The following is a 24,074-nucleotide window of genomic DNA, read 5'->3' on the forward strand; positions in this document are numbered from 1 at the left end:
AGTAACGGCTGTGTTCTTTTATTTTTTCTTTTTCTTTTTCCACTTGATTTAGACAGCACAAGTTAGGATTTAGTGAATGAACAACTCTGGATCACATCAATCAAATCAATCAATCAGCCGCTCCTTTCACTCATCTGTGCAGGCTTAAAGTGCTCTGCTCCCATATATAATTTTGTTTATATATATGTTAAATTTATTTGAGAGCCTCTTATTCATTTACTGTAAGTAGTGATTTCCTGCATTATAGAGTATATTAACAGACATTTTTTATTATAATTATTATTATTTAGAGAAAATTTATACATATTTGATGTTTAAGTTCATAATAACTGGAAAGCTATATTTTGTTTTGCAGTTTTTTCCCCCTTACTGTACCGCAAATTAACTGAACCGTGACTTCAAAACCGTGGTTTGTACCAAAATGTGATTTTTTTTTTTGCACTGTCACATCTCATTTTCATACTTTTATAGCGCAAACACACCACGTACTCTTGTTTAGACTGAGTTTGTAGTGTGCTTTTGACACGTGGCTTACTTTTCTCAGTTTAGGGTATGATCCTACACTTCAGGTAACGTTTGCCGCTGCTAAGTTGGAGTCATTCAGGCAGATGCATGGCAGTTGATGCATTAACTCTTTTATTTTTACTCTACACCTCCTCAGATATGTGATTTCTTGTGAATTTCCTTCGGGATGAATAAAGTATCTATCTATCTATCTATCTATCTATCTTCTTACGTGATAATAATAATAATTTACCGCCATACAGATCTGATGCAGTATATGTATAAGCACCTGTGTGGGAGCCCAGCTTGAATGTCAGAGGAGAAAGGCGTTGGCTGATAAGTAATCACATCCAGGACTGAACACAATAAAAAGCCCAGAGGCAGTGAAGCTCCGGGTGAAAGACACGATATTGGAGCAATAAAGGGAATAAAGTTCATGTAAACAAAGAGGAGGAGCTGAACTGTCCCGTTTATTTGGGACTGTCCCGTGTGGCTCAGATTACAGACGAAACACTGACATCTTTACTGCCACTCAGATCAGGAGGAGATCAGCTTTCACTGTTTCCCTCTGGAGCAAAGTCCAGTCTGTCCTGTTGCTCTTTGACAGCAAAATGTCTCATAAAGTTATGATGTCGTCAGCCACGTTTGGCTGATGACTGGTGGACAGATCACTCTCGGCCAAAGTTTTCCGGCTGATCAGACTCGGTGGTGACGCTGATCTGGGGTTTCTACCATCAAACAGTTATCTTTGTGAGGCTGTACACTTCAACGCTGCATTCGAGTGCAGCCTGGAGTGTCCGACATCTGGGACTTTCATGTCAAAATGCTGTGTTCACGTGCTGCGTTGCCGGAAAATCAAACCATACACAAACATAAAACATGCAGTTTTGAAACCTGGAGAATTATTCAGCTCTGATGGTGATTTGTGCTCAACTGAGTGTTTCTCCACCTTTTCTTCAGTCACATTGCAAAACCTCAACTCTATACACACACACACACACACATGAGCTTATTCACCTCAGGCATTTCCATCAGGACGGGAGACGGTTATTTCAGCACCTCAGCACTAAAACCTGGTTGAAACTGTCTCCTGAACACAAAACAAGGATTGCACTGGTGTAATATAACATATGCACTGAGTGTTAGACACTTTTGAAAAGAAAACACAGCGCTGGCTGCCATGACTCATTCCCTGCCAGCTGTTTCTGTCACCGTGTGGACGGTGGCATCATCAGATTCTGCAGAAAACACTGGATATTTTCGATGTATGACAGATCTATGCTTGTTTAAAAAAGTGGGACTGAAGACACACATAAGGAGCTTGTAGAGCGTCAGCGTTTCTGTGAGGATCTGCAGGCAGAATGTGTGTTGAGCAGAAAACACTGATCATTTTTGCTTTATAATTTGCGTATGTTACATTCAGATTTGGTAGTGGATTTGGTAGTGAATCTTGGAAACGGGGACATTTTAGTGTTACACAGATAATTGTTGGGACACTGAACTTGAAACTGGGACAATCCCGGACAAACCAGGACGTCTGGTATTTCCAGGGTCACAGACTCAGTCAAACTCTGCTAAAGACTCAGATGGAAAACAGTGGCTGAGGCCTCGTTCAGACTGCAGGCGAGTGATCAGACTGGATTTGTATCTCCAGACATGATCAACCTCTCTGCATGGACTGCTGCATGACTGGCAAAAATCAAATTTCATGTTGTTTTTTCTCCGGGAGAGTTTTGAGACGCTGAGGGACGAGGGCAGAACGTGAGCTGCCGTCCAGATGTGCAGCGTCGAGCTCGGCTGGGACACCTCTGCATCGCTTCATCATCACCTGCTCCCGTCGGCTGTGTCGACTCTTCAAACAGGTGAAAAGCTCTGATCCTCGCTGCCCAGGGACGGGTGACTGGTTGTCAGGCGTCTGTTAAACTCACTGGGATCCATTGCGTGGTTTGACAGCTTCATACCACACACCAGCCGCCACGATGGATCCCTGGTAAAGATGAAACCATCGACAAGTCGCTGCCATTATCTGATTCTGGAGCCTTTCTTTTCAAAACCCGTTCCATACTTGTTTAGCTTCACGCTGCACTCCTGTAATGCAGTTTTATTGCTTTTACTGTTTTGTTGTTTTATGATCATTTATGCACATTGATTTTAAATTCCAGCATCAGACCTTGCTCTGTTTTAATTTGTTTGATTGTTTTTATTCTTTCTATTGTTTTATTGCTCTGTTTTAATTTGTTTGATTGTTTTTATTCTTTCTACTTTTCTTTCTGTTTTGCTGTTTTATTTTCATTTTTGTACAGCACTTTGTTTCAGCTGTGGTTGTTTTTAAAGTGCCATATAAATAAAACTGAGTTGAGTTGAGTTGTGCTGAGTAAAAAACACTTTGGGACGTGATGCTGACCCCAGCGTTGTGATGCATGATGGGGAAAAGGTCATGTAAGACAGATATTGATGACATATGAGTGATCTACATTTTCATAATAAGCTGCATAAATGTCATTTGTTGGAATTTCAATCCATCCAAATCTATAGCTCCCATTGGTTTGCCTGTGAGCCCGGCAGACAGCACGAGCCCCACACGGTCTCAAAGTAAACTCTGGGTTTGGACACAGGAGTGACTTTGCTGTGACTCTGACTCTGTTACGCTCTCCCTGCTAAAACCAGGTTCACATGGCGGCGGCGGCCCAGCTGGAGGCGGGAAGCAGCTCATCATCTGAGTCACAGCTCCAATGTCACAGGTGTCACTCACACGAGCCGGAGCTGCAGCTTCCTGTCCGGGCGAGTCCGCTACCTCGGCTCTCTCCAAAAGTCTCGCTCCTCCCAGCGTGACGGGCCGCTGCTGGAGCCAAAATAAACACAAACTGAGGTTGGGCTCAAATGGCTTTTTGAAGGTGGTTGCTAATTTTTTTTTTTTTTTTTTTTTTTAGGGATTAGAACAAGTTGTTATGACTTTCAGTTTCTTTAAAAATGAACTTTTTCATCCCCCAAAAATAAAATTAAAAAGTGTTTCCTCCAGAATTGTGTTGTTCTGAAACAGCATTTAGACCACAGGACACTGAATCAAAGCCCAGGATTATATTAGTTATAATATTACCACTAATACAAATACCAATACTCTTATAATACTGATAATTATCTAATAATAAAACATAAATTCACTCTTGCATGAAATCAAATCAAAATCAAAATCATGCAACAGAAGAATTCAGCTTAAGGGCCTCCCATTAACAACCTGTTCAACCATAAATATATAATCAGTCAAACTGCATCATATTGATCATATGAGAGGTGCATGGAGATCACTGAGTGGACCAGAACTGATTTTTATTCTTATTTTTATTTTTAATTTTAGGCCAGTATCGGCTCAATATACTGTCTGAGAATGTTAATTTTATTATATTTTATTTTATTGTCATTATTTTCACTGTTTTTCTGTGCCTTGTTTTGGATGTAGAGTCCAGTTTTCAGAAGGTTTAAGGTTTGGAAGGTTTCATTGTGCATTTGTAGGACTTTTTCCAACAGAAGAGGTCACCCCTGCTGTTTCTGCAGACACAAAACAAAACCACCGCAAAAATCAGAGAGACGCTGAACGGAGGAGGAAGTTCTCATCGCAGCAACAACTTTGATTACAGGATGTAAATAGCCCTGCCGGAACGGTCATAATGTGTGGTTGATTGTTCCTATTGTAAGTTCTTTATACAGATTTTTTTTTCTGCCACATGATATCTGAACTGTATCTAAAAAAAAAAAAATGAAAAGAAAGAAAAAAACATATGGGCCAATACAGATCTCACTATAGCTTGGCGAGGACTGAGGCGAGTGAAGTTTCAACTCTGTAGTCAATCGGATGAACAGACACAGTGCATACACACACACACACACACACACACACACATAACTCATTTGTTCCTACCTCTGTCAGTTTTTTAAACAACGCTGCTCGAGGCTGAAGGGATTGTGCAACCGTTTCAGGGTGTTGGCCATCGAGTGTGTGCAATGTGTGTTATGTGCAGTGCATGTGCAATATGTTTATTATGTGCAATGCAGACTCGGGGCTATTCAGAGTTGCTGTTGGTACGGCTGGTGCTGTTTTTATGAATATGAAGCTTGTTTCACTGCAGCTGTGGAGGCATTTATGTGTGCAGCACAGAGTCCAAGACAAATTTTCAATGGAGACAATAAAGCACATTGTATTGTATTGTATTGTATTGCACACACTCTCTCTCTCTCTCTCTCTCTCTCTGTCTGTCTGTTGATTATCTCCACTCTGGTTTGCCTGATCGACTTCACACTTGGAGGCTGCACTGCTGAGGAGCCAGGGAGGTGCAGCGTCGACTGTGAGGATGTTTGGACGAGCGTTTCTCCACAAAACTGCAAGCAGCCACACCAGAGAGCCAGCGACCGGCCCGGTTTGGTTTGAACACACCAGCTGATCATGAAGGCAGCTGACTGAGAAATACACTACATTTAACATATTTTTGTCTTTCACCACGGGAATTTGTCCTGAAAGAAATTATAACCGTATCAACACCCCAGCCAGCTCCAGTCAGTGGCTTGAAGTCAGTGTTTCAGCCGCGTCGCTGTGATGACACCTGCAGACGTCCAGGCCCCTGACCCAGCATGCAGCTCTGCATTTTGGCCCAAAAACCAACCACAGTAACTGGTGGGAGGAGGCGGCTGCTCCCCTGCATCGGCCTCAGTTTGGCCGAGGCCCTGGAGATGATTGGGTTTGTGTTGCCCCTCCACTCTCCGTGTCTCTTTGTTCCTCGTGTGACATTGATTATCCCGGGGGAGATACCATAACCTCCTCCTGTCCCCTTGTCACGTGACGCAGCTCTGGTCCTGAGACTGCTGTCACCAGGACTGGCTTTACGGGGGGCGATCGATGCCACAGAGACGCACTACCACAGCTCAAACTTACACGGTGCCATAAAGGGCAGTTCCACGATTATTTAAGTCTTTGCTCATTTTTTTAAAAACACTTTTCATCACATGCTCGTTCCACCACCAAAGACTGTTTAAATCAGCTCAGCTTCACCTCTCGGGCTTGATCTCTATGGGATGATAGCGACAGATAACACCTGAGAGGCCGAATACTGTCCATCAGCATGTATTCATGGATTAAAAATAGCCCACAACTTGTTTTTATACATAAAATAAATAATTATTATCTCTGTTATTTGATGCACACATGGTGCTATGGCCAGTGATTCTAGTTTTGTCCTATAGTCTACACAAAACTGATACAAAACCATGGATCTAAATACAACTACAAACTGTGATGTGGAGGTTCATGAGATGAAACTACATGGTTTCAAGATTTACATTTATTTAATTATATTTATTTACTTTACATTTTTACTTTAGGTCAAAAGATCCTCTCCCAAGTCTTGCTGTTAATATTCAGAGAGCAAAGAAAACTCAGGGATCAGTTTCAGAGATCAAATTCATAAAGTTTCAAGACAGAAAAACTGGATATTCTCTGGGATTAAGGTGGTAAATTTACGAGGAAAAAAAAGAAAACTCAACTTTATGAGAAAAAGACTAAAAAATTCTAAGCTTAAGAAGTCACAAATTTTTCTTTTACTTTTGTTTTTGGTTCAAGGAACCAAAAATCAGGAACAGGATTCAGCAAAGTGATGTGTCTGAAAATAAAAAACAAAAAAGAAAAACTATTTTTTTGATTTTTTTTTCTGATTTTTTTTTTTTTTTTTTTTGTCCTAAATTACCACTGTAATCTCAGAGAAAATCCAAGTTTTTTTTTCTTCTCTGAATATCCCCCCTGTCCCCAAGGGTGATGTTGGGGGAGGAGAGGACGGTAAATAAAGCAGTCATTTATCAAAATATGTATCTACTCTTTTTCTGTTCATCAGCATATTGCACTTGTTTACAGTGAGGAGACCCTGCCCTGCGTCTCCTCTCGCCGCTCCTCCGTGGTGGCAGTAATCACCCCCCATACCTCGCGGCTCATCGCCGTCGCTGAGCTGGAAATCCCCCCGTTTTTTTCTGCCATTTAAAAGCGGAGCTCTGCGGGCAGTCCGACTCCGAGCCCGACGCTGCCAGCCCGCACGGCGCCTGAGCCGGAATATGTAGCCCGTCGGGGAGAGAGGAGGATAAGAAACAGCGTTGCGTGGTTTTAAATGGGAAATCTGATGGGCAGCTGGCGCTACAAGGAGCCGAGCACCGTGGAGGAATGCGACTCGACGTGGGGGTCGGACTCCGAGAGCGACGAGCCCGCGGCCGAAGATGACAGCGGCATCTCCGACCCCGCCAGCCCGGCGGAGAGCGGCCGCAGCGCCGCAGAGCCCGGAGACGCGTCCCCGCAGGTACCGTGTGGGCGGTGTGCGATGCGTTTAGGGACACACATACACACAAACACACACACACGCACACGGGCAGGTGGTGGGCGGGGTGGGTGGAGGTGAGGGACACAATGCAGTAATCCATGTGCCAGCAGCCGGAGCAGAGGAAGGGCATCCGGCAGAGCAGCCCCGGTGCATGACGCTGTCCTGCCTGGAGATGCTTCGCCAGGCTCCATTCAGAAAAGCTGTCAGTTTTAATGTAGGCGAAAGGCTCACACCCACCAGGCAGAACAGCCCTTTTCTCTGAGCGGCGGACATCCACTTTTCAGACACGGCTATACAATGTCAGCTGTTATTGCCTCTTATCTCCTCCTGCCGTAACGCACTGAGGTGGAGGCAGCCGGCGCCGCGTAATGAGACTTACAGAGCCGGAGATTTTAGTGAAAGTGCTGCTTTATCTGCAGGCCGATTTGAAAAGCTCCTCCTAACTGTTCAGAAAATGCACTGAGTTTAATTTCATGTTTTAGAAACCATCACCACTCAGCAAGGTCACATCAAACTGTCACATTTAAAAAAAAAAAAAGAGCTTTGGATGACAGCATCAGATGGAGAGCAGAGATTTAGTGAAGCAATCCAAACTTTGTCTTATAAAAAGAACATATTATAAACTTGGTCAAATTTACTTCTTTGCTAATGTTGACTATATTTTCCGGTAATTTCCCCACATTGTGAAAGATGAAAATCCTTAACCAGGGCCAAAGTTTACAGGCTCAACATAAAACTTAAAGGTCTGTGTGACCTGAGCTGTTGACTGGATCATTTCAGACAAACAGCTCAGACTCCACCACATTATAAAAACTAAATCAGATTATATCCAGATATCTTTAAAAAAAAAAAAAAAAATTAAAAAAAAAAAAAAAAAAAATCTGGCTTTGCATAAATTTTTGTTGCTACTGAGACCAAAACTGTGATTACGAGGTGTGTTCTCAAAAGTTACGGATACAGCGAGCAAAGTTCCTAGGTGTTTTTTTTTTTTTTTTTTTTTTTTTTTTGCTGTGAAGGACAGGAGCGGGTAAAAACTGCAGTGAAGAGATTAAAATGATTGGAACTGGATTCTCATAATTACGTCTCACAGAAAATAATTATCACATCTAATATCTATTAAAAACACATAGAGGATAAAGTTTTTCCAACTCCCAAATTCTCATAAATTTGGATTTGTTTGACTTTACACCAGTTATTATGATTGCAAAAAATAAATAAATAAATAAATAAAAAATAAATCCTTGAGTGACTGACTAAACTGACAGTTTTCCAATGAATCAATGAATCATTTAGTGTATAAAGTGTGAAAAATAATCCTAATCTATAATGGGAAGTGGTCAGAGCCCAAAGCCGTCCGTAGTAAAAAAAAACAAAAAAAACCCCCAAATATTAATTTAAAATTTTTGAAGTTATGAGCTGAGAAAAGGAAGTAAATGTTTGTTGTTTTTTTCTGAATAAATTACTGAAAACCATTAATTATTAAAGTTATGATCATTAATCTGTTGTTGATTGACCAGTTCATTAATTGAGAAGTTTTGTATCGTCATGCAACCAGAGGAGTGTGTGTGTGTGTGTGTGTGTGTGTGTATATGTGTGTGTGTGTGTGTGTGTGTGTGTGCGTGCAGCAGGATTAGGCCCCGTGCGGCGCTGCGTTCGTGACCCAGCGAAGGTAGCCTGACCCAGATTTCTGCTGAGAATCAGATCTCGCTCCCAACATCCTTTTGTGGCGCCGCTGATCTGAACTGTCCTCGTTTTCTTTTCTCTTTTTTCAGTTTCTCTCTCTCTCTCTCTCTTTTTTTTTTTTTTTCTTGGGGAGGGAAATGGACGGTGACGGAGCGCGACCTTAAAAGCAGACTCAGAGCTTTTTAATTCGGCAGACGGGCGCTGCCTCACATCTGTCAGGACGGAGGCTCTAAGTGTTTTCACTGCACACACACAGAGAACACATGTGGGAGGCAAATCTAAAGTTTCTCTCTTTTTCTTTCTTTGTTTCTTTCTCTTTTTGTTTGTTTGTTTGTTTGTTTGTTTCTTTCTTTCTTTCTTTCTTTCTGTCTTTCTGTCTTGCAGCTGCCTGGATCTCCAGAGTCTGCTCCGAAGATGAAGAGGAGTTTTTACGCTGCCAGGGACCTCTACAAATACCGACACTGCTATCCGGTACACACACACACACACACACACACACACTCATACATAGATTCAGATCTGAGATACAGAGATTACCTCACTCGCTTCCACTGATATGCAGAAATACACACACACACACACACACACACACTCACACACACATACACTCTCATTTTAGTGTATACAGATACTCAGAGACGACATGTGATCAGTATGTGTCCGTGTGTGTGTGTGTGTGTGTGTGTGTGTGTGTGTGTGTGTGTGTAGAACTACAAAGAGTCCCGGCAGCCCAACGAGTACCGTAACCTGCGCTTCTACCTGAACAAAATCCCTCTTGTGCCAGATGGTGAGTACACACACACACACACACACACACACACACACACACACACACAGTGTATGCCGACCTTGTTGGTTTTGGGCTTAGTAAGTTTTGATTGGCTAAAGGTCATGTTTGACTGGGAGAGACCAGCGGATTAGTGGACTGATCCAGTGTTTAAATATGCTTGCTCACACACACACACACACACACACACACACACACACACACACACACACAAAGGACAGTTCAACAGGATTATTGAAACAATGGCTTTCACCTCAAACACTTCACTATAGACTTGCTTCCCTAGATTCACACACCCACACACTGACACACACACACACACACACACACACACACACACACACACACAGCTGACTGTCCTGTGGCTCCTCAGGTATCTACATCGAGGAGATTCTGACGAAGTGGAGAGGCGACTACGACAAACTGGAGCACAATCACACCTACATTCAGTGGTGAGGCGTTTGGTTTTCTGTTTTTTTTTTTTTTTTTTTTTCTCCTCGGCTTCAGTTCGTCAACAAAACAAAACAAAGCGGAACAGGAAACAAACAGCCGCTTGGCGAGTGGAACTTCGTGAAACATGAAGTGGGTTTTCTTCACGACCTTCCCGTTGAAAAAAGGGCCGCTCATTGATTCTGGCTAAAATGTGAATCCTGATTTTTCTCTCTAAAAAATCAAGATCATGATTCTCTCACACGATTCTTAAAATTTTTTAGTAAAATATTTTCCGTTCACTTCTAGATGTTTGAGTGGAAAAACACGTGAGATGCTTTGCGGGCTAAACAGACAAAAATCAACATCAACAAATTCACAAAAATGAACAAACGATGTGAACGTGAACGCAGCGCGATGTGAACATGAACGCAGCGTGAACGTGAATGCAGCACGATGTGAACATGAATGCAGCACGATGTGAACGTCAGTGCAGCGTGAACGTGAACGCAGCGTGAACGTGAACAAAGCACGATGTGAACGTGAATGCAGCATGATGTGAACGTGAACACAGCGTGAATGTGAACGCAGCACGATGTGAACATGAATGCAGCACGATGTGAACATGAACACAGCTTGAACATGAACGCAGCACGATGTGAACGTGAACACAGCGTGAACGTGAACGCAGCACGATGTGAACGTGAACACAGCGTGAATGTGAACGCAGCGTGAACGTGAGCGCAGCATGAACGTGAACACAGCGTGAACGTGAATGCAGCACGATGTGAACGTGAACGCAGCGTGATGTGAACGTGAACACAGCGTGAACGTGAACGCAGCATGATGTGAACGTGAACACAGCGTGAACGTGAACACAGCGTGAACGTGAACGCAGCATGATGTGAACGTGAACACAGCGTGAACGTTCACGCAGCACGATGTGAACATGAACGCAGCGTGAACGTGAACAAAGCACGATGTGAACGTGAATGCAGCACGATGTGAACGTGAACACAGCTTGAACGTGAACGCAGCACGATGTGAACGTGAACACAGCGTGAATGTGAACGCAGCGTGAATGTGAACGCAGCGTGAACGTGAACGCAGCACGATGTGAACGTGAACACAGCGTGAACATGAACGCAGCGTGAACGTGAACGCAGCATGATGTGAACATGAACACAGCGTGAACGTGAACGCAGCACGATGTGAACGTGAACACAGCGTGAACGTGAACGCAGCGTGAACGTGAACACAGCGTGAACGTGAACGCAGCACGATGTGAACGTGAACGCAGCGTGAACGTGAACGCAGCGTGAACGTGAACACAGCGTGAACGTGAACACAGCGTGAACGTGAACACAGCGTGAACGTGAACGCAGCAAGATGTGAACGTGAACACAGCGTGAACGTGAACGCAGCACGATGTGAACGTGAACGCAGCACGATGTGAACGTGAACACAGCGTGAACGTGAACACAGCGTGAACGTGAACACAGCATGAACGTGAACACAGCGTGAACGTGAACGCAGCACGATGTGAACGTGAACACAGCGTGAACGTGAACGCAGCACGATGTGAACGTGAACACAGCGTGAACGTGAACACAGCGTGAACGTGAACAGCGTGAACGTGAACACAGCGTGAACGTGAACACAGCGTGAACGTGAACACAGCATGAACGTGAACACAGCGTGAACGTGAACGCAGCACGATGTGAACGTGAACACAGCGTGAACGTGAACGCAGCACGATGTGAACGTGAACGCAGCACGATGTGAACGTGAACACAGCGTGAACATGAACACAGCGTGAACGTGAACACAGCACGATGTGAACGTGAACGCAGCACGATGTGAACGTGAACACAGCGTGAACGTGAACGCAGCATGAACGTGAACGCAGCATGAACGTGAACGTGAACGCAGCGTGAACGTGAACGTGAACGCAGCGCGATGTGAACGTGAACGCAGCGTGAACGTGAACGCAGCGTGAACGTGAACGCAGCATGAACGTGAACGTGAACACAGCGTGAACGTGAACACAACACAAAGGCAACTAAGGATCATTATCATTTAAAACGGAGATCACATCGATTTCTTTTCTTTTTTTAACACTAACGGTGCAGCCGTGTGTAAAAGAGTCATATCTGATTCCTTTCTGCTCCAAAGTACCTTCATTTTTACACACCTCCATAAACCTGCGGGTTTTATATTTCCATCTCTGTACAGCTGGATCTCTCAGGGCAGAAGTCCAGCTCTTCCTCTGCAAAGTCAGACTGGGACTCAGATTCATTTTTCTTTTTTGCGTCTCTCGTGACATCACCTGCTTGCCTGTTTTTCCCTTTTTTCCTCTTTCTGGTTTTGCACTTTTCCTTTGTCCTTTATTGTGTCTTATCATGACTGTTGTTTGGTATTCCTCCTGTTTTTGCCATTTTGCCTGTTAAAATACAGAAAGGGACCTTGAATGTGCTGAGAAAATCCACATAAAGCACTAAAAAAAAAGAGAAATAGCTGCATGTCCTATCAGATATTGCTGGTATGGATCGTCTTGCTGGGTCAGTGTCGCTCAGGCTCATTTGGTTTCTGCTGACGGCTGAGCAGGAAATCAAAGGATCAGACTTGAGGAAAATATTTTAATACACTAAAGTGAAGGCGTGTGTGTGTGTGTGTGGGACGCCGTGGCTTTATTCCTTTGCGTTTCCATCACTTTGTGTTTGTTTTTTTCACCTTTTGCTTCATCTCATGTGATGCATCTGGCAGTTTTCCTTTTTTCTTTTTCCCTCTGATTTGCTGTCAGACATTATGGACCGCTCAGCGTTTATTATCCGTCTCTCTAACGCGCGTCTTCTCCTTGACCCCGCCGTCCTGCGTTCCCTTTTTATCGCCTTTCTAATGATTTCTGCTGCGTTTCCATGAGGGCAGCTGAACGTGCGGCGTTTTAAAACATCATCTAATCTAACAGCTCGTTACTCCTTCGCTGTAACGAGCTCAGGCGGAGATGATCGGCTCGCTCTCATCTCGCACCAGCCGTGTCGTTAGTGCGCGTGTGTGATTCCCGAAAATGAAGACCGCGTTTTTTCCCATCAGCCCTCGACTCGTGGATCGAAAACGAGTTTGAGAAATCTGAAGCAGGTCGGAGGTCGGAGGTCAGGGCCTCGGCGGAGACGAGCGAAGAGCCGGGAAAAGAATCAGAAGAAGGTCGAAGAGGAGAGAAAGAGCTTTGTGCACTTACATGGTGTGTGTGTGTGTGTGTGTGTGTGTGTGTGTGTGTGTGTGTTTGTGTTGGCAGGCTATTCCCATTAAGAGAACAAGGGCTCAACTTCTACGCACAAGAACTGACTCAGGACGAGATCAAAGTAAGACACACACACACACACACACACACACACACACACACACACACATTAATGAACTGGTCAATCAACAACAGAGTAATGATCATAACTTTAATAATTAATGGTTTTCAGTAATTTATTCAGAAAAAAACAACATTTACTTCCTTTTCTCAGCTCATAACTTCAAAATTTTTTAATTATTATTATTATTATTTTTTTTTACTATGGACGGCTTTGGGCTCTGATCACTTCCCATTATAGTTTAGGATTATTTTTCACACTTTATACACTAAATGATTCATTGATTCATTGGAAAACTGTCAGTTTAGTCGCTCAAGGATTTTTCTTTTTTTTTTTTTTTTGCAATCGTAATAACTGACGTAAAGTCAAACAAATCCAAATTTATGAGAATTTAGGAGCTGGAAAAAGTTAATCCTCTATGTGTTTTTCATAGATATTAGATGTGACAGCCTAAATCTTCCCTGCAGTCCCTCAGAGGCTCCCCCCTCCCCCCCTCCCCCCTCCCGGCGCTGACAGGAGGTTTGCGTCTGGACGGTGCAGATTGGGATTCAGCCGGATTACGTTTCCACCTGACGCTCAGCCGGCACCTGGACTGTCCTCGGCCAAAGCTCATTTCTGTTTCCAGCATCGCCTCGCCTCGCCGTCCACGTCCTCCTGTCACGTTCGCCTTAAAATCTGACAGCCGGCGATCTGTTTTCCACAAAGCGTGATGCGCGTCGCAGGTTGGATCCGTCTGCACTTCCTCTTTTGCGTCTTCTCGTCTGTGTGTGAAAAGTTCATTTCTGTTTTCTAGGGTCGAGCGGCCGCGTACATCCTCCCGTCAAACCGGCTTTTATGGAAGCCTCGCTCATATAAGCACAAGGAGGATGTAATTTTAAATGACAGCATTGAAAACGGATGGCGGTTTGTTCCCGACAGGAAGCAGCGAGACAGACGCTCAGACAGAGCTTTAGGATTTCCTCTGCGAACTCCCGATGAGCGTTTCTCATTATTTGTGACACTTTCTAAACGAGATGATTAATCAGTAAATCAACAATTAATAGGTAGATTAGCTGACAGCGAGAAATAATAATGAGTCACAGCCCGGAGCTCAAATGGCTGAGAAATGAGAGATGTAGGAAATGTTGGGTGTTTTGGCTGTAAATACATTTTAAATCAACTTAAATATGATTTTTATTCCTGTGTGTCCTTATTGATTTCCGTGTAACAAATGAACAGCGACCATGACGTTCTCTATGATTGGTGCAAGTCGCCCTGTGTGTAATTTTTAATTTTTAACACCTTTTTATTTTTTTGTATGTGCGATGTGTGGTATCTCAGATGTCGCTGCTTGACCTCTTGGTGGCGCTGTGTAGATTTTTCGGCCTATTAGTCACATCAAACTAAAAACACATAATTTCCCAAAGGTTTGGTAAGTTGGAGCCGGCGGTGTCTTGAGGTGTTTTGAGCGTGAAGCTTCTCGCCCTGTTGGCCTGGTGGTGGCGCTGCGGCTGGCCAAACAGGTTTACATTCAAAATGCAAATCCACTGATCCAGGCAGCAGAGGTCAGAGGTCACAGGGGACGGACGGACAGACGGACGGGACCGAACCCACAGTCCCTTCGCTGGCCTGCGGGAGGCGTCCGTCCTTAGTTACCGTTGCTATGTCTGACTACGTCTGCTTCAGCGGATCTTCCCTTTACGCTCTGATGTTCTCGTCAAGCCACCTCGTCAGCGCCAGTCCTGCCGGAGCCACGCCGGACAGGATCTGAGGAAACAGTTTCAGAGGAAGACCATGGATTCACTCCGACGTCCAAACCTGCTCCTGTTTGTGGATCAGAGCCTTTAAATTTACACTTTGCAGAAAAATGGGCTCTGTTTTATCGACCTGAGCTCCTGGTCCACGTCTGCTGTCTGAGCGCTGGACTAAAGGCTGTTTGCTCCAGGCTCCTGGCTCTAAAGGCTTGGACTGAGTCTCTTCATTAATCCTGGCTGTGTTTTGGGCGTAACATGCAGTGAACCAATCAGAGGCCGTCTCCCGTCCCCTCTAACAGCCAGGTGTGTCTCACCTTGGTGGGCTGCTGTTCTAATGGAGGATTCTCCAGGTAAGAAGGAAGGAGACGGAGTGAAAGCTCCCGAGCAGATCAGGACTCCATCTGAGCTCCCTGAGGTGAAGCAGCGTCCCTGCCCTGTGTGTGGGACAAGCAGAGCGGACGCTCGCCGGCGCCCCCTATGGAGGCCACCATCACTGTCTGATGATGAGCTTCAGACAGCAGAGAAACCTGCAGCACTGACCTCAGAGCTGCTGTTTGGAGCTCAGATGGACATAAGAGACTCTGCTGTTTCCACAAGGGGGCGCTGCACGGGTGGAGGAGAGCGCCCGGTGTGTCTCTGAGCTGTTTTGGGTGATCACACCTTTCATCAGTTCACCTGGATTCCATGCATTTCCTCTCTACCTGTTATCAGTCCGATTACCCGGGATGTGTTTTAATCCCAGGTGTTAATCTCAACCAGCTCTGTGTTTAATCCCACCAGGAATTCCAAAGCACTCGGGAAGCCAAGCGGAGATTCCTGGCGGCCTACTCGCTCATGTTGGATTTCTACGGCATCAAGCTGCTGGACAAGAGCGGGAACGTCGCCCGGGCTCCCAACTGGCAGGAGCGCTTCCAGCACCTCAACGAGTGAGTGCACGCACACACACACACACACACACACACACACACACACACACACACACACACTGATAAGCACCTTGTGCAGGAACAGACGGGCAGGAAACTCCAGCCAAAATTTGAGTGATTTTATCTCCTAAGTGCCAATCTCCCATTTTGTGCCCTTCAGCAAGGCACTTTCTGTAAATCAGCCCCATGCAGCTGAACCGTCGCTCTTCCCAGCAGCCAAATGGAAAACAGCACAGTTTCCTTCCACAAACAGATGCTTCTACTGCAATTTCTGTTTTTTGTTTTTTTTTTTTTCTTTCCTCATCTCACGCGGAGAAGTCGTCACCGTCTCATAAAGAACCAGCACCTCCAACACGCTGTGTGTGCTTTACTGGAGTGTTACTGGAGTTTTTCTCCTCTGGCCCAGAAAGCTCCCAGTACAACTGCTGCACCTCCTGAGGTCGGATGCTTCCTCTAAAACGTTTCCCCGGAAGTTAATTATCTCTGTTTTCCCAGCCAGGTGTGAAGCGACGCAGTTTACATCATGAAGCAGATGTTAAGCGGCGCTTTCTGCCTTTTTCCTGCATTAAGGCTTTAAGGAAAACCTTTTGTGGCCTTTTTGAATCTCACCCCTGACAAATACCCCAAATAACAAAAAAACGACTAAAACTGAAACTAACAAAAACTAAACTAAAACTAAGCATTTTCCGAAAATTAAAATATAAACTAGAAACCTGCTTTAAAAATGAATTAAAAATAAACTAAATTGAAAACAAAAAGTCAAAACTACATAAAAATAAAAACTAATAAAAAACAATGATAACCATGATGCCATTCATTATGATTAGATAAATAACAATCTGTTAAATACTGAGTGCTGAGGCTTACAGGTAATGTTACTCTCGGTGAGCTCATTTTGCTCCTTTTTGGTTTTTAATCCAAAATGCGTCCAAACTCTCGTCTGGAGACGGCGTCCAGGAGACGGTTTGGATTTCACTGTCGCGGTTTTGATTCGTCCAACTTGTGCATCCTGATGTCGATGATGCTGGAATTTAACTTGAAGCAAACAGGAAGAAGGAAGCCGCATCTCGGGGACGGAAGGCGGGACGCTCTTCTTCTGCGTTTCAGCGGCTCGTGCTGATAAGACGGCGGCGCGTCATGTGATCATCGTCCACGTCTCTACAGCTCAGCTGCAGGAAACAAAGCAAAAGACAAACTGAGCCTCTGACAAATAGTGGTGACAAGTAGTGGAAAAAAAAAGATTCGATGAGTTAGTTGATCAACTGAAAATGAATTATAATTTGGATAATCAGTGAATTGGTTGAGTCATTTATCAAGTAAAAATAACATGTTTGCTGGTTATGCTTCACAAACACTAAGAGTTTATAGTTTATACACTAAATGATTCATCAAATAATAATGTTTTCTTAGTCCTAATTAAAAGTATCAGTATCAGGATTAGCAGAGCCGCTTTGCAATAAAAAAAAACAATAAAACTCCAGCACATGGTGTTATAATCTGTGTTTTTTGTGATTATTTTGTTGTTTAGCTCAGCTCTCCTCTGCTGAGAGTCTGAGCTTTAACAGCTTTTCTCCTTTGACCTTCTGAAGGTCGCAGCACAACTACCTGCGCATCACTCGCATCCTGAAGTCGCTGGGCGAGCTCGGCTACGAGGCCTTCAAGCCGCCGCTGGTGCGGCTGCTCCTGGAGGAGTCGCTGTGCCACGCCACCCTTCCCAACATGCAACACAGCGCCCTGGAGTACTACGTCTACACCATCCGCCTTCCGGCCAGCCGCAGGCGCCTGCTCCGCTACGCCCGCCAGTACTACCGGCCCGCTCACGCCTTCCTCTGGGGGCCGCCGCCTAAAAAGCGCGGGGCGGGCGGCGGCGGCTCTGGCGGCGCCGGGAGCAGCGGCATCAGAGCCCCGGCGCCGACACCAGAGCAGCAGCGGAAGGGGGAGGAGAGCGCCGTTTCCTCTGCCGCAAGTGCCGAGATCATGGTTTCCTCCCACTAGGCCGTGACGGGACGGGGGCTGGCGGGGGCGGCGACGGAGGAGCGTCGCCGGGTCGGAGGGAGCGCTGATGACGGCAGGAGCGACGGGGGAGCGCGGCGACGTCGCTCCTGCAGAATAAAGTTTAACCGATGAGGGTTTTTGAGGGCTAATAGGGAAACTGGTACTTTAAACCTTTTTTTCACAGCAAAGATTATTCATGGTTTCTGTCAGATTTTGATTCTTGCAGGGTTGAAAAGCCTCTGACGCGTCGCCACGCATCGACAATAAAAACATAATCCACGTGTTCTAAGTGCATCGACTGTAGAGTCTCATCCAAACGTTCATCAGCATCAGTTCAGGTAAAGGGCTTCCCACAGACAGCTGCAGTAAACATGTCATCACACAACATGGCATGATACTGAGGTGCAGATTTATCAGTGTAATCCTGGGGGGGAATAACCAAGGGGAACGGGGGCGGGTGGGATTATATGCTGAGCCAAGATGAACTAAACTGGCCTTGGACCGAGATCCCAAAACCATCGACACCAGTTTGCCTCGACTGGTCGGACTGGGAGCCAAAAGTGGGCTACAAGGCATTTTCAATAGGGCTGAAAACAACATGCTGGATGGATCTGGGAGCCGGAGTCGCACTTTGTGGCTCCGCTGGACTCACCTGGACTCACCTGGACTCACCTGGACTCTCTTGCTGTATCTGTCATGTGATAAAGGAGATTTATAGAGGTACTGTTTTTTTTTAAGTCCTTAGGAAGAACATAACATGGGCTGAGGGCCGGGGTGAGCTCGTGTGCTGTAGCAATACTCTCAAACCCTGTTTTTTTTTTTTTTTTTTTGAGATTGACTTGAAATCCGTGTTTTGTAGTTGGAGCTCTGGTAGTCGCCGGCACAAACCGACGTTTATCTGCTCTTCATTTTCACTCCGTCCACGGGGTGGTGGTGGCCGGACCTTGTATGGAAACTGTACAGACCTTTAGAGCCAAGAATAACGTGTCAGTCCCCCCGTATCTATAAGCCCCACAGATAATTAAGAGTATAGAGGCTTTGCAGATACATCACCACTCTCCTGGCATCATCGTGGAGACATGTAGGTCAATTTTTTTTATGTCTAAAATTCATAAAAACCAGGCTTGAAATGGAGATAGGACATGACGGTCAGCTCGGTTCAGGCCGAGGTTACGCCACCTGGCGGGTAAAGTCAGCCTCAGTCTGCAGCGTCTCGTCTGTATTTGTGCAGGTTTTTCAGGAGGCGTTCAGACGCCTGCGAAACCAAGCAGCAGCAGCGGCGGAAATCACGAGGGCAGCGCAGCGAGAGCGGTCTGTGAGCGAGACACGAAGAAATCATTTAAAAAACTGAAAATACTGGAGGAAAGAATCGTCCATCCTCCTGCGGTGATGCGTTTAAGGACCTCACAGGCCACCGCTGTCTTTGTAGCAGGTCCATTATTACGACCTCCTCCACGGCCGTATTTGTTGTGGTCAGACACTTTGGACTCTGCGCTGCCCTCTAGTGGATTTATTACTTAACATCCATGCCGAGACCTTTTGATAAACTCTTACTGTGTTTAGACCAAACTCGAAGCAAGTTTTTCATGCAGCACAGTTACAGACAAAGTCAATGCAAAGACACACACACAGATGCAAATTCATGCAAAGTGATGCAAATGACACGAATTTCCGTGTCATGAATAATGCGAAACTTGCATCATTTGTGTATTTACAAGTTGACATTTTTCAACCTGAGCAAAAAAATTTTCAGCCTTTGCCTTTGAGTCCACAACACGAAAACGCACGTCGTGTTTGGTCTGAACACACGTTTTGGATTTTAAACGTTGTGTGGCGTAACCTCAGCCTCATCTGGACAAGCTGACTAATTCAGCAGTTCTAGCCGGTTCAGGTGGTTTCATATGATTTAGCCCGGTGACAGAAGATAACACAGCGAGCTAGCCAACATCTGAACTCAGAGTCAAACAGACGTATTATATTTGTGGTGAAATGATCAGATTCTAGTGAAAATACAGAAACGGACCGTGTGAAAGTCAAACATGTTGACGTTGCTGCCGAGAGCCGAGGACCTACAACATGGCTGCCCGGCCGGGGGGGCGGGTCGAGTCACCTGAGGGCGGGGCGGGGCGGTCCGAACTCGCAAGCTGATTGGTGGCTGGTGCTGCACTTTCTCTGACAATCTGTGTCTTCCTGTTAAAAAGCGGTCAGCTGTCGGCTCCTGGGGATCACTGAGTCCGTCAGGAACCTTCCAGAACCGGGAGCGTGATGTTGCTCTGGGTTCCTGCTGTCTCGTGTTTTGTTCCTGTGAGGCTGAACGTGGAGAACCAGGCGGCACGCGGGCGCTTTCCCGCCTCACTTAGTCCAAGGAACCGGTAGAGAACACACAGTGTGTCTATCCTGTTTTAAACGGAGCGATATGACAGTCGGGGGTTTGTGATGATACAGGCCACCTGTGATTCAGACCCAAAATACTTCATTAATTTTATTCTTTAAATATATATATATATATATATATATATATATATATATATTTTTTTTTTTTTTTTTTTTTTTTCACGTCCACTGCACAGTGATTGTTCCCTCGCTGCATCTAGATCCTAAATTCATCTGGAATATCCTGGAGTCACACTGATGCGATCAAAGCTGCTAACGGCTTGATGTTTTTTTTATTCAGGATCTTTAAATTTGACAGTAAAAGCTGAATTTTTTTGGCCCTCTAATGAAATTCTGTTGGGTTGAGGAGGCCTGACTGGACTGCACCGCCTGGCTGAAAGCAGATTTTTAATTAAAATCCAATATCAGCCCAATAAATTGATCCACACAGCGTCGCCGCCGCGCCAAGAAAGAGCGACGTGCCATATTTAGGACTGATTTTTCGTTGTTATTATTATTTGTATTATTTTTCACAGCAGGTTTGTTTCACTTGCATCGTGTCTGCATGAACCCTTTGAGCCCCAGGAGTTTGTGTGTGGGCTGAACCTGCTGAACAAAATTCATTTTATTTCCTTTGAGTTTTCATGAGTTTTCATGTTTTGAGGGGAATTTTATTTCCATCTTTTTTTTTTTTTTTTTTTTAACAAATTGTTGTGATAATGTTTTGGTAATTTTCTTGTAATTTCATTTCAAATATACTTCTTGCAAATATACTTCTTATATATTTCTTGCATGCCCCCAATTTTCCAGTACATATTTGTTATTTTTGTCTTTTTTTTTTTTTTGGTTACAAAATTACAGTTTCTTTGGTAAGTTTCTTGTGGTTTCTTGATCATTTTTGCTTATTTCTTATTTTTAAATTTTTTTTTTCATATTATTTCTGGTTAATTTGGCGATCACCCTGTTCTCCAAGCTTTTGAAAGAAACCAAGTGATTTTTCTCCATTTCAAAGAGTTAAATGCTTGTGAAAGGCGTCTACTAACAAGAATTAAAAAAAAAGAAAAAAGAAGATGCAGTAAGGATGAGGCGGGACGGGACAGCGGGTGAGCTCAGACAGTTTGTAGGAGTCCCTCGGGTCCGGGACGTCCCGGGTTAGGGTTAGGGTTTTTCAGCTCTGCAGTGATGCTGAACATCCTCCGCTCTGCTCTCTGCAAAGCTCAGATCTCAACAAATTCCACTTTCTTCCGCTCAGAGTGGTGATAAGAGTCAGTCACAACCAGCGTGAGTCGCGGTGGCGCCCCCTCATGGTAATATTAGTTACGTCAGTCGACGCCTGATGGGAGACGTTTGACTGTTTAGCAGCTTTTTGTCGCCTGTTTGTGAACGTCTGCTGATCCGCAGGCGGCAAGAAACACCTGAACATCTCACAGTCTGACGTTTGGAGCTGCAGCCGCTCTTCAGCTCAACTCTGAGAAAACAGGAGCCGTGACTCTTCACTGAGCTCCTCTTCTCCTTCTCCTTCTCCTCCTTCTCCTTCTTCTTCTCCTTCTTCTCCTTCTTCCTGTCGGTCGAGGCCGGGCGTGTCGCCGGCGTGGCGAGGCTCCTCAGCCACGTTTATCTGAGATAATTGTAAAAAAAAACTTTTCAGGTGAATCGTGTGATAACATGGGCTCAAGTATCAAAGTCATAGTGTATGTGTGTGTGTGTTTATGTGTGTGTGTGCGTGTGTGTGTGTGTAATATTCTTAAGTGCCTCTTTTGTATTTCTTGTGTTGACCTGTATGCAGTATGGACTGTCTGATTTCCTGTACATCATGTGGTTTTTGTACAGCATTTTTGATATAGACATAACAGGTGCATTACAGACTCATATATGTGTGTTAAGTGCATAGTAATCCTAATCCATAAAATCTGTACAATCCCATTTAACTGAACTGGTAAATGCAAAGGTGGATAATATATAGTACTTGAAATTTCCTGTTAATCACGTTTTTTTTTTTTTTTTTTTTTTTTTTTTGTACAGCATTTTTGATATTTACATTATTGGTGCATTATGTGTGTTAGCATAAGAGCATAGTAATCCTAATCCATAACGAGATCAGTACAATCCCATGTAATTGTAAATTGAGAGGTTAACAATATACAGTGCTTGGAAAACGGAGTGGTTTGTATTCTGCTTCTTTAATAAATGATGTGACTGTGCTGCAGACGGAGAGCGGACGTTAACTTTAATAAACCACGACCGCGCAAAATAAAAATATTTTTCTCTCTCTCTCTCAAAAAAAAAAACACTTTGGTCACATGGATGTTTTTTAAAAAAAGAAGGTAGCGCTTTATTTGAACGATAAATGCAAGATATCTGTTAGAATGAACACCATGTTAGCTTGTTGATTATTATTCACATTTATCCTTCATGTTACGTTCATATTTCCTGACATCAGTTTGGCTCCAGCAGTTTGAACGTCCTGGAAATTATTATTATAAAATTATAATAAAGATAATTACCCAAGTTTGTGTTTCAGGTACTTTATGTTTCATGTTCACAGCTTAAACAGTCCTTTAGATTAAAAATAACATATTAAATAAGTCATGGTCATACAGGTTTTTTCCCCAGATTTTCAACAACCCGTCCTGTTGCAGCTTAATATAAACGGTAACACTTTACAATAAGAGTACAGTGGTTCCTTGTTAATCGTGGGAGTTACGTTCTAAAAATAACCCGCAATAGGCGAAATCCGCGAAGTAGTCAGCTTTATTTTTTACAATTATTCTAGATGTTTTAAGGCTGTAAAACCCCTCACTACACACTTTATACACTTTTCTCAGACAGGCGTTAACATTTTCTCACTTTTCTCTCTTGTTTAAACTCTCAAAGTTCAAACCTTCGTAGAAAAATAAGTCCAGTAAAAAAAAAAATTTAAAAAAAAAACATGCAAAATTGCACCAAAAAAAATCCGCAAAACTGCGAGGCCGCGAAAGGTGAACCGCGTTATAGCGAGGGACAACTCTACAATTAACGTTAGTTAACTTTACTTAATGCCGTAATGGTTAATTAACTTTTAGTTAATGATTATAATGGCATTTACTAATGTTAATAATATCTACAATAACCCTTAAATAACATATAAATTAATACCTTAGCATGAACAGCGTTAGTACATGATTCTTAGACACATTAGTTAACGGTTAGTTAACTGTTACTTAATGTTTATTACCTGTTACTTCATGTTTATTACCTGTTACTTAATGTTTATTACCTGTTACTTAATGTTTATTACGGCATTAACTAACGTTAATTGTTGTACTCTTATTGTAAAGTGTTACCATATAAACAATATAAACATATTAAAAATATTATAAATAATGTCTGACATCCTTTATTTCAGTGCATTAGCAGCTGGTTTCATGTCCATTGAGCCCATAAACCATCATCTCATAATGTAATCATGAGACAAACACCTGGAAGTGACAGGTAATTCAGCGCGAGCTCATCAGCCTGACAGCCGTATTGTTGCGTATTGCAGCAAACGACGTCTCGATTATAATAATCACCGCACGCTGATGCTCCTCACGTCACGTTAAAGAGCCGCTCGAGGATTTTTTGAAGCCACAGCTGGAGACGGAGCTCTGAGCCGCAACGACATGACACTTTTTATAGAAGCTATGAAAAATAAATATACAGACAGGGGAAGCGTTTTCATTCATTTATGATCCATTTTTCTGTGTTCAGACCGCGAGGGGGAGGAGGGAGGAGGGAGGTGGGGGGGTTGAGGGGGGGCGGGGACAGTTGAATGTGCGGCCATCTTTCCTCTTCCTTTGCACACACACACACACACACACACACACACACACACACACATACAGCATGCACAGTTACAACACAGCTTCCTCATTCAGCACTGTATGGGTGTGCTCAGGCGTTACACACACACA

The 24,074-nt window shown here is 44.1% G+C and overlaps 1 protein-coding gene across 1 annotated transcript; it reads left to right on the forward strand.

The window, feature by feature from the left end:
* Window positions 1–6,647: 6,647 nt before the first annotated feature.
* On the forward strand, window positions 6,648–17,854 carry ogfrl1 (opioid growth factor receptor-like 1). Its single transcript, XM_030070786.1, has 7 exons — window positions 6,648–6,833; window positions 8,922–9,008; window positions 9,246–9,324; window positions 9,698–9,776; window positions 13,049–13,115; window positions 15,629–15,774; window positions 17,364–17,854. The coding sequence occupies exons 1-7, from the start codon at window positions 6,648–6,650 to the stop codon at window positions 17,767–17,769; spliced, it is 1,050 nt and encodes a 349-aa protein (XP_029926646.1). The 3' UTR covers window positions 17,770–17,854.
* The last annotated feature ends 6,220 nt before the right edge of the window (window positions 17,855–24,074 follow it).

This window comes from Myripristis murdjan, chromosome 15 (assembly GCF_902150065.1).
Source record: "Myripristis murdjan chromosome 15, fMyrMur1.1, whole genome shotgun sequence".
NCBI classification, from domain to species: Eukaryota; Metazoa; Chordata; class Actinopteri; order Holocentriformes; family Holocentridae; genus Myripristis; species Myripristis murdjan.

Bases quoted from the DNA above. Each gene is read 5' to 3' on its own strand.
- ogfrl1 (XM_030070786.1), top strand. From the start codon at position 6,648: ATGGGAAATCTGATGGGCAGCTGGCGCTACAAGGAGCCGAGCACCGTG. The intron at 9,777-13,048 runs GTGAGGCGTTTG...TTGTGTTGGCAG, and splicing joins AATCACACCTACATTCAGTG to GCTATTCCCATTAAGAGAAC. The intron at 13,116-15,628 runs GTAAGACACACA...TAATCCCACCAG, and splicing joins TGACTCAGGACGAGATCAAA to GAATTCCAAAGCACTCGGGA.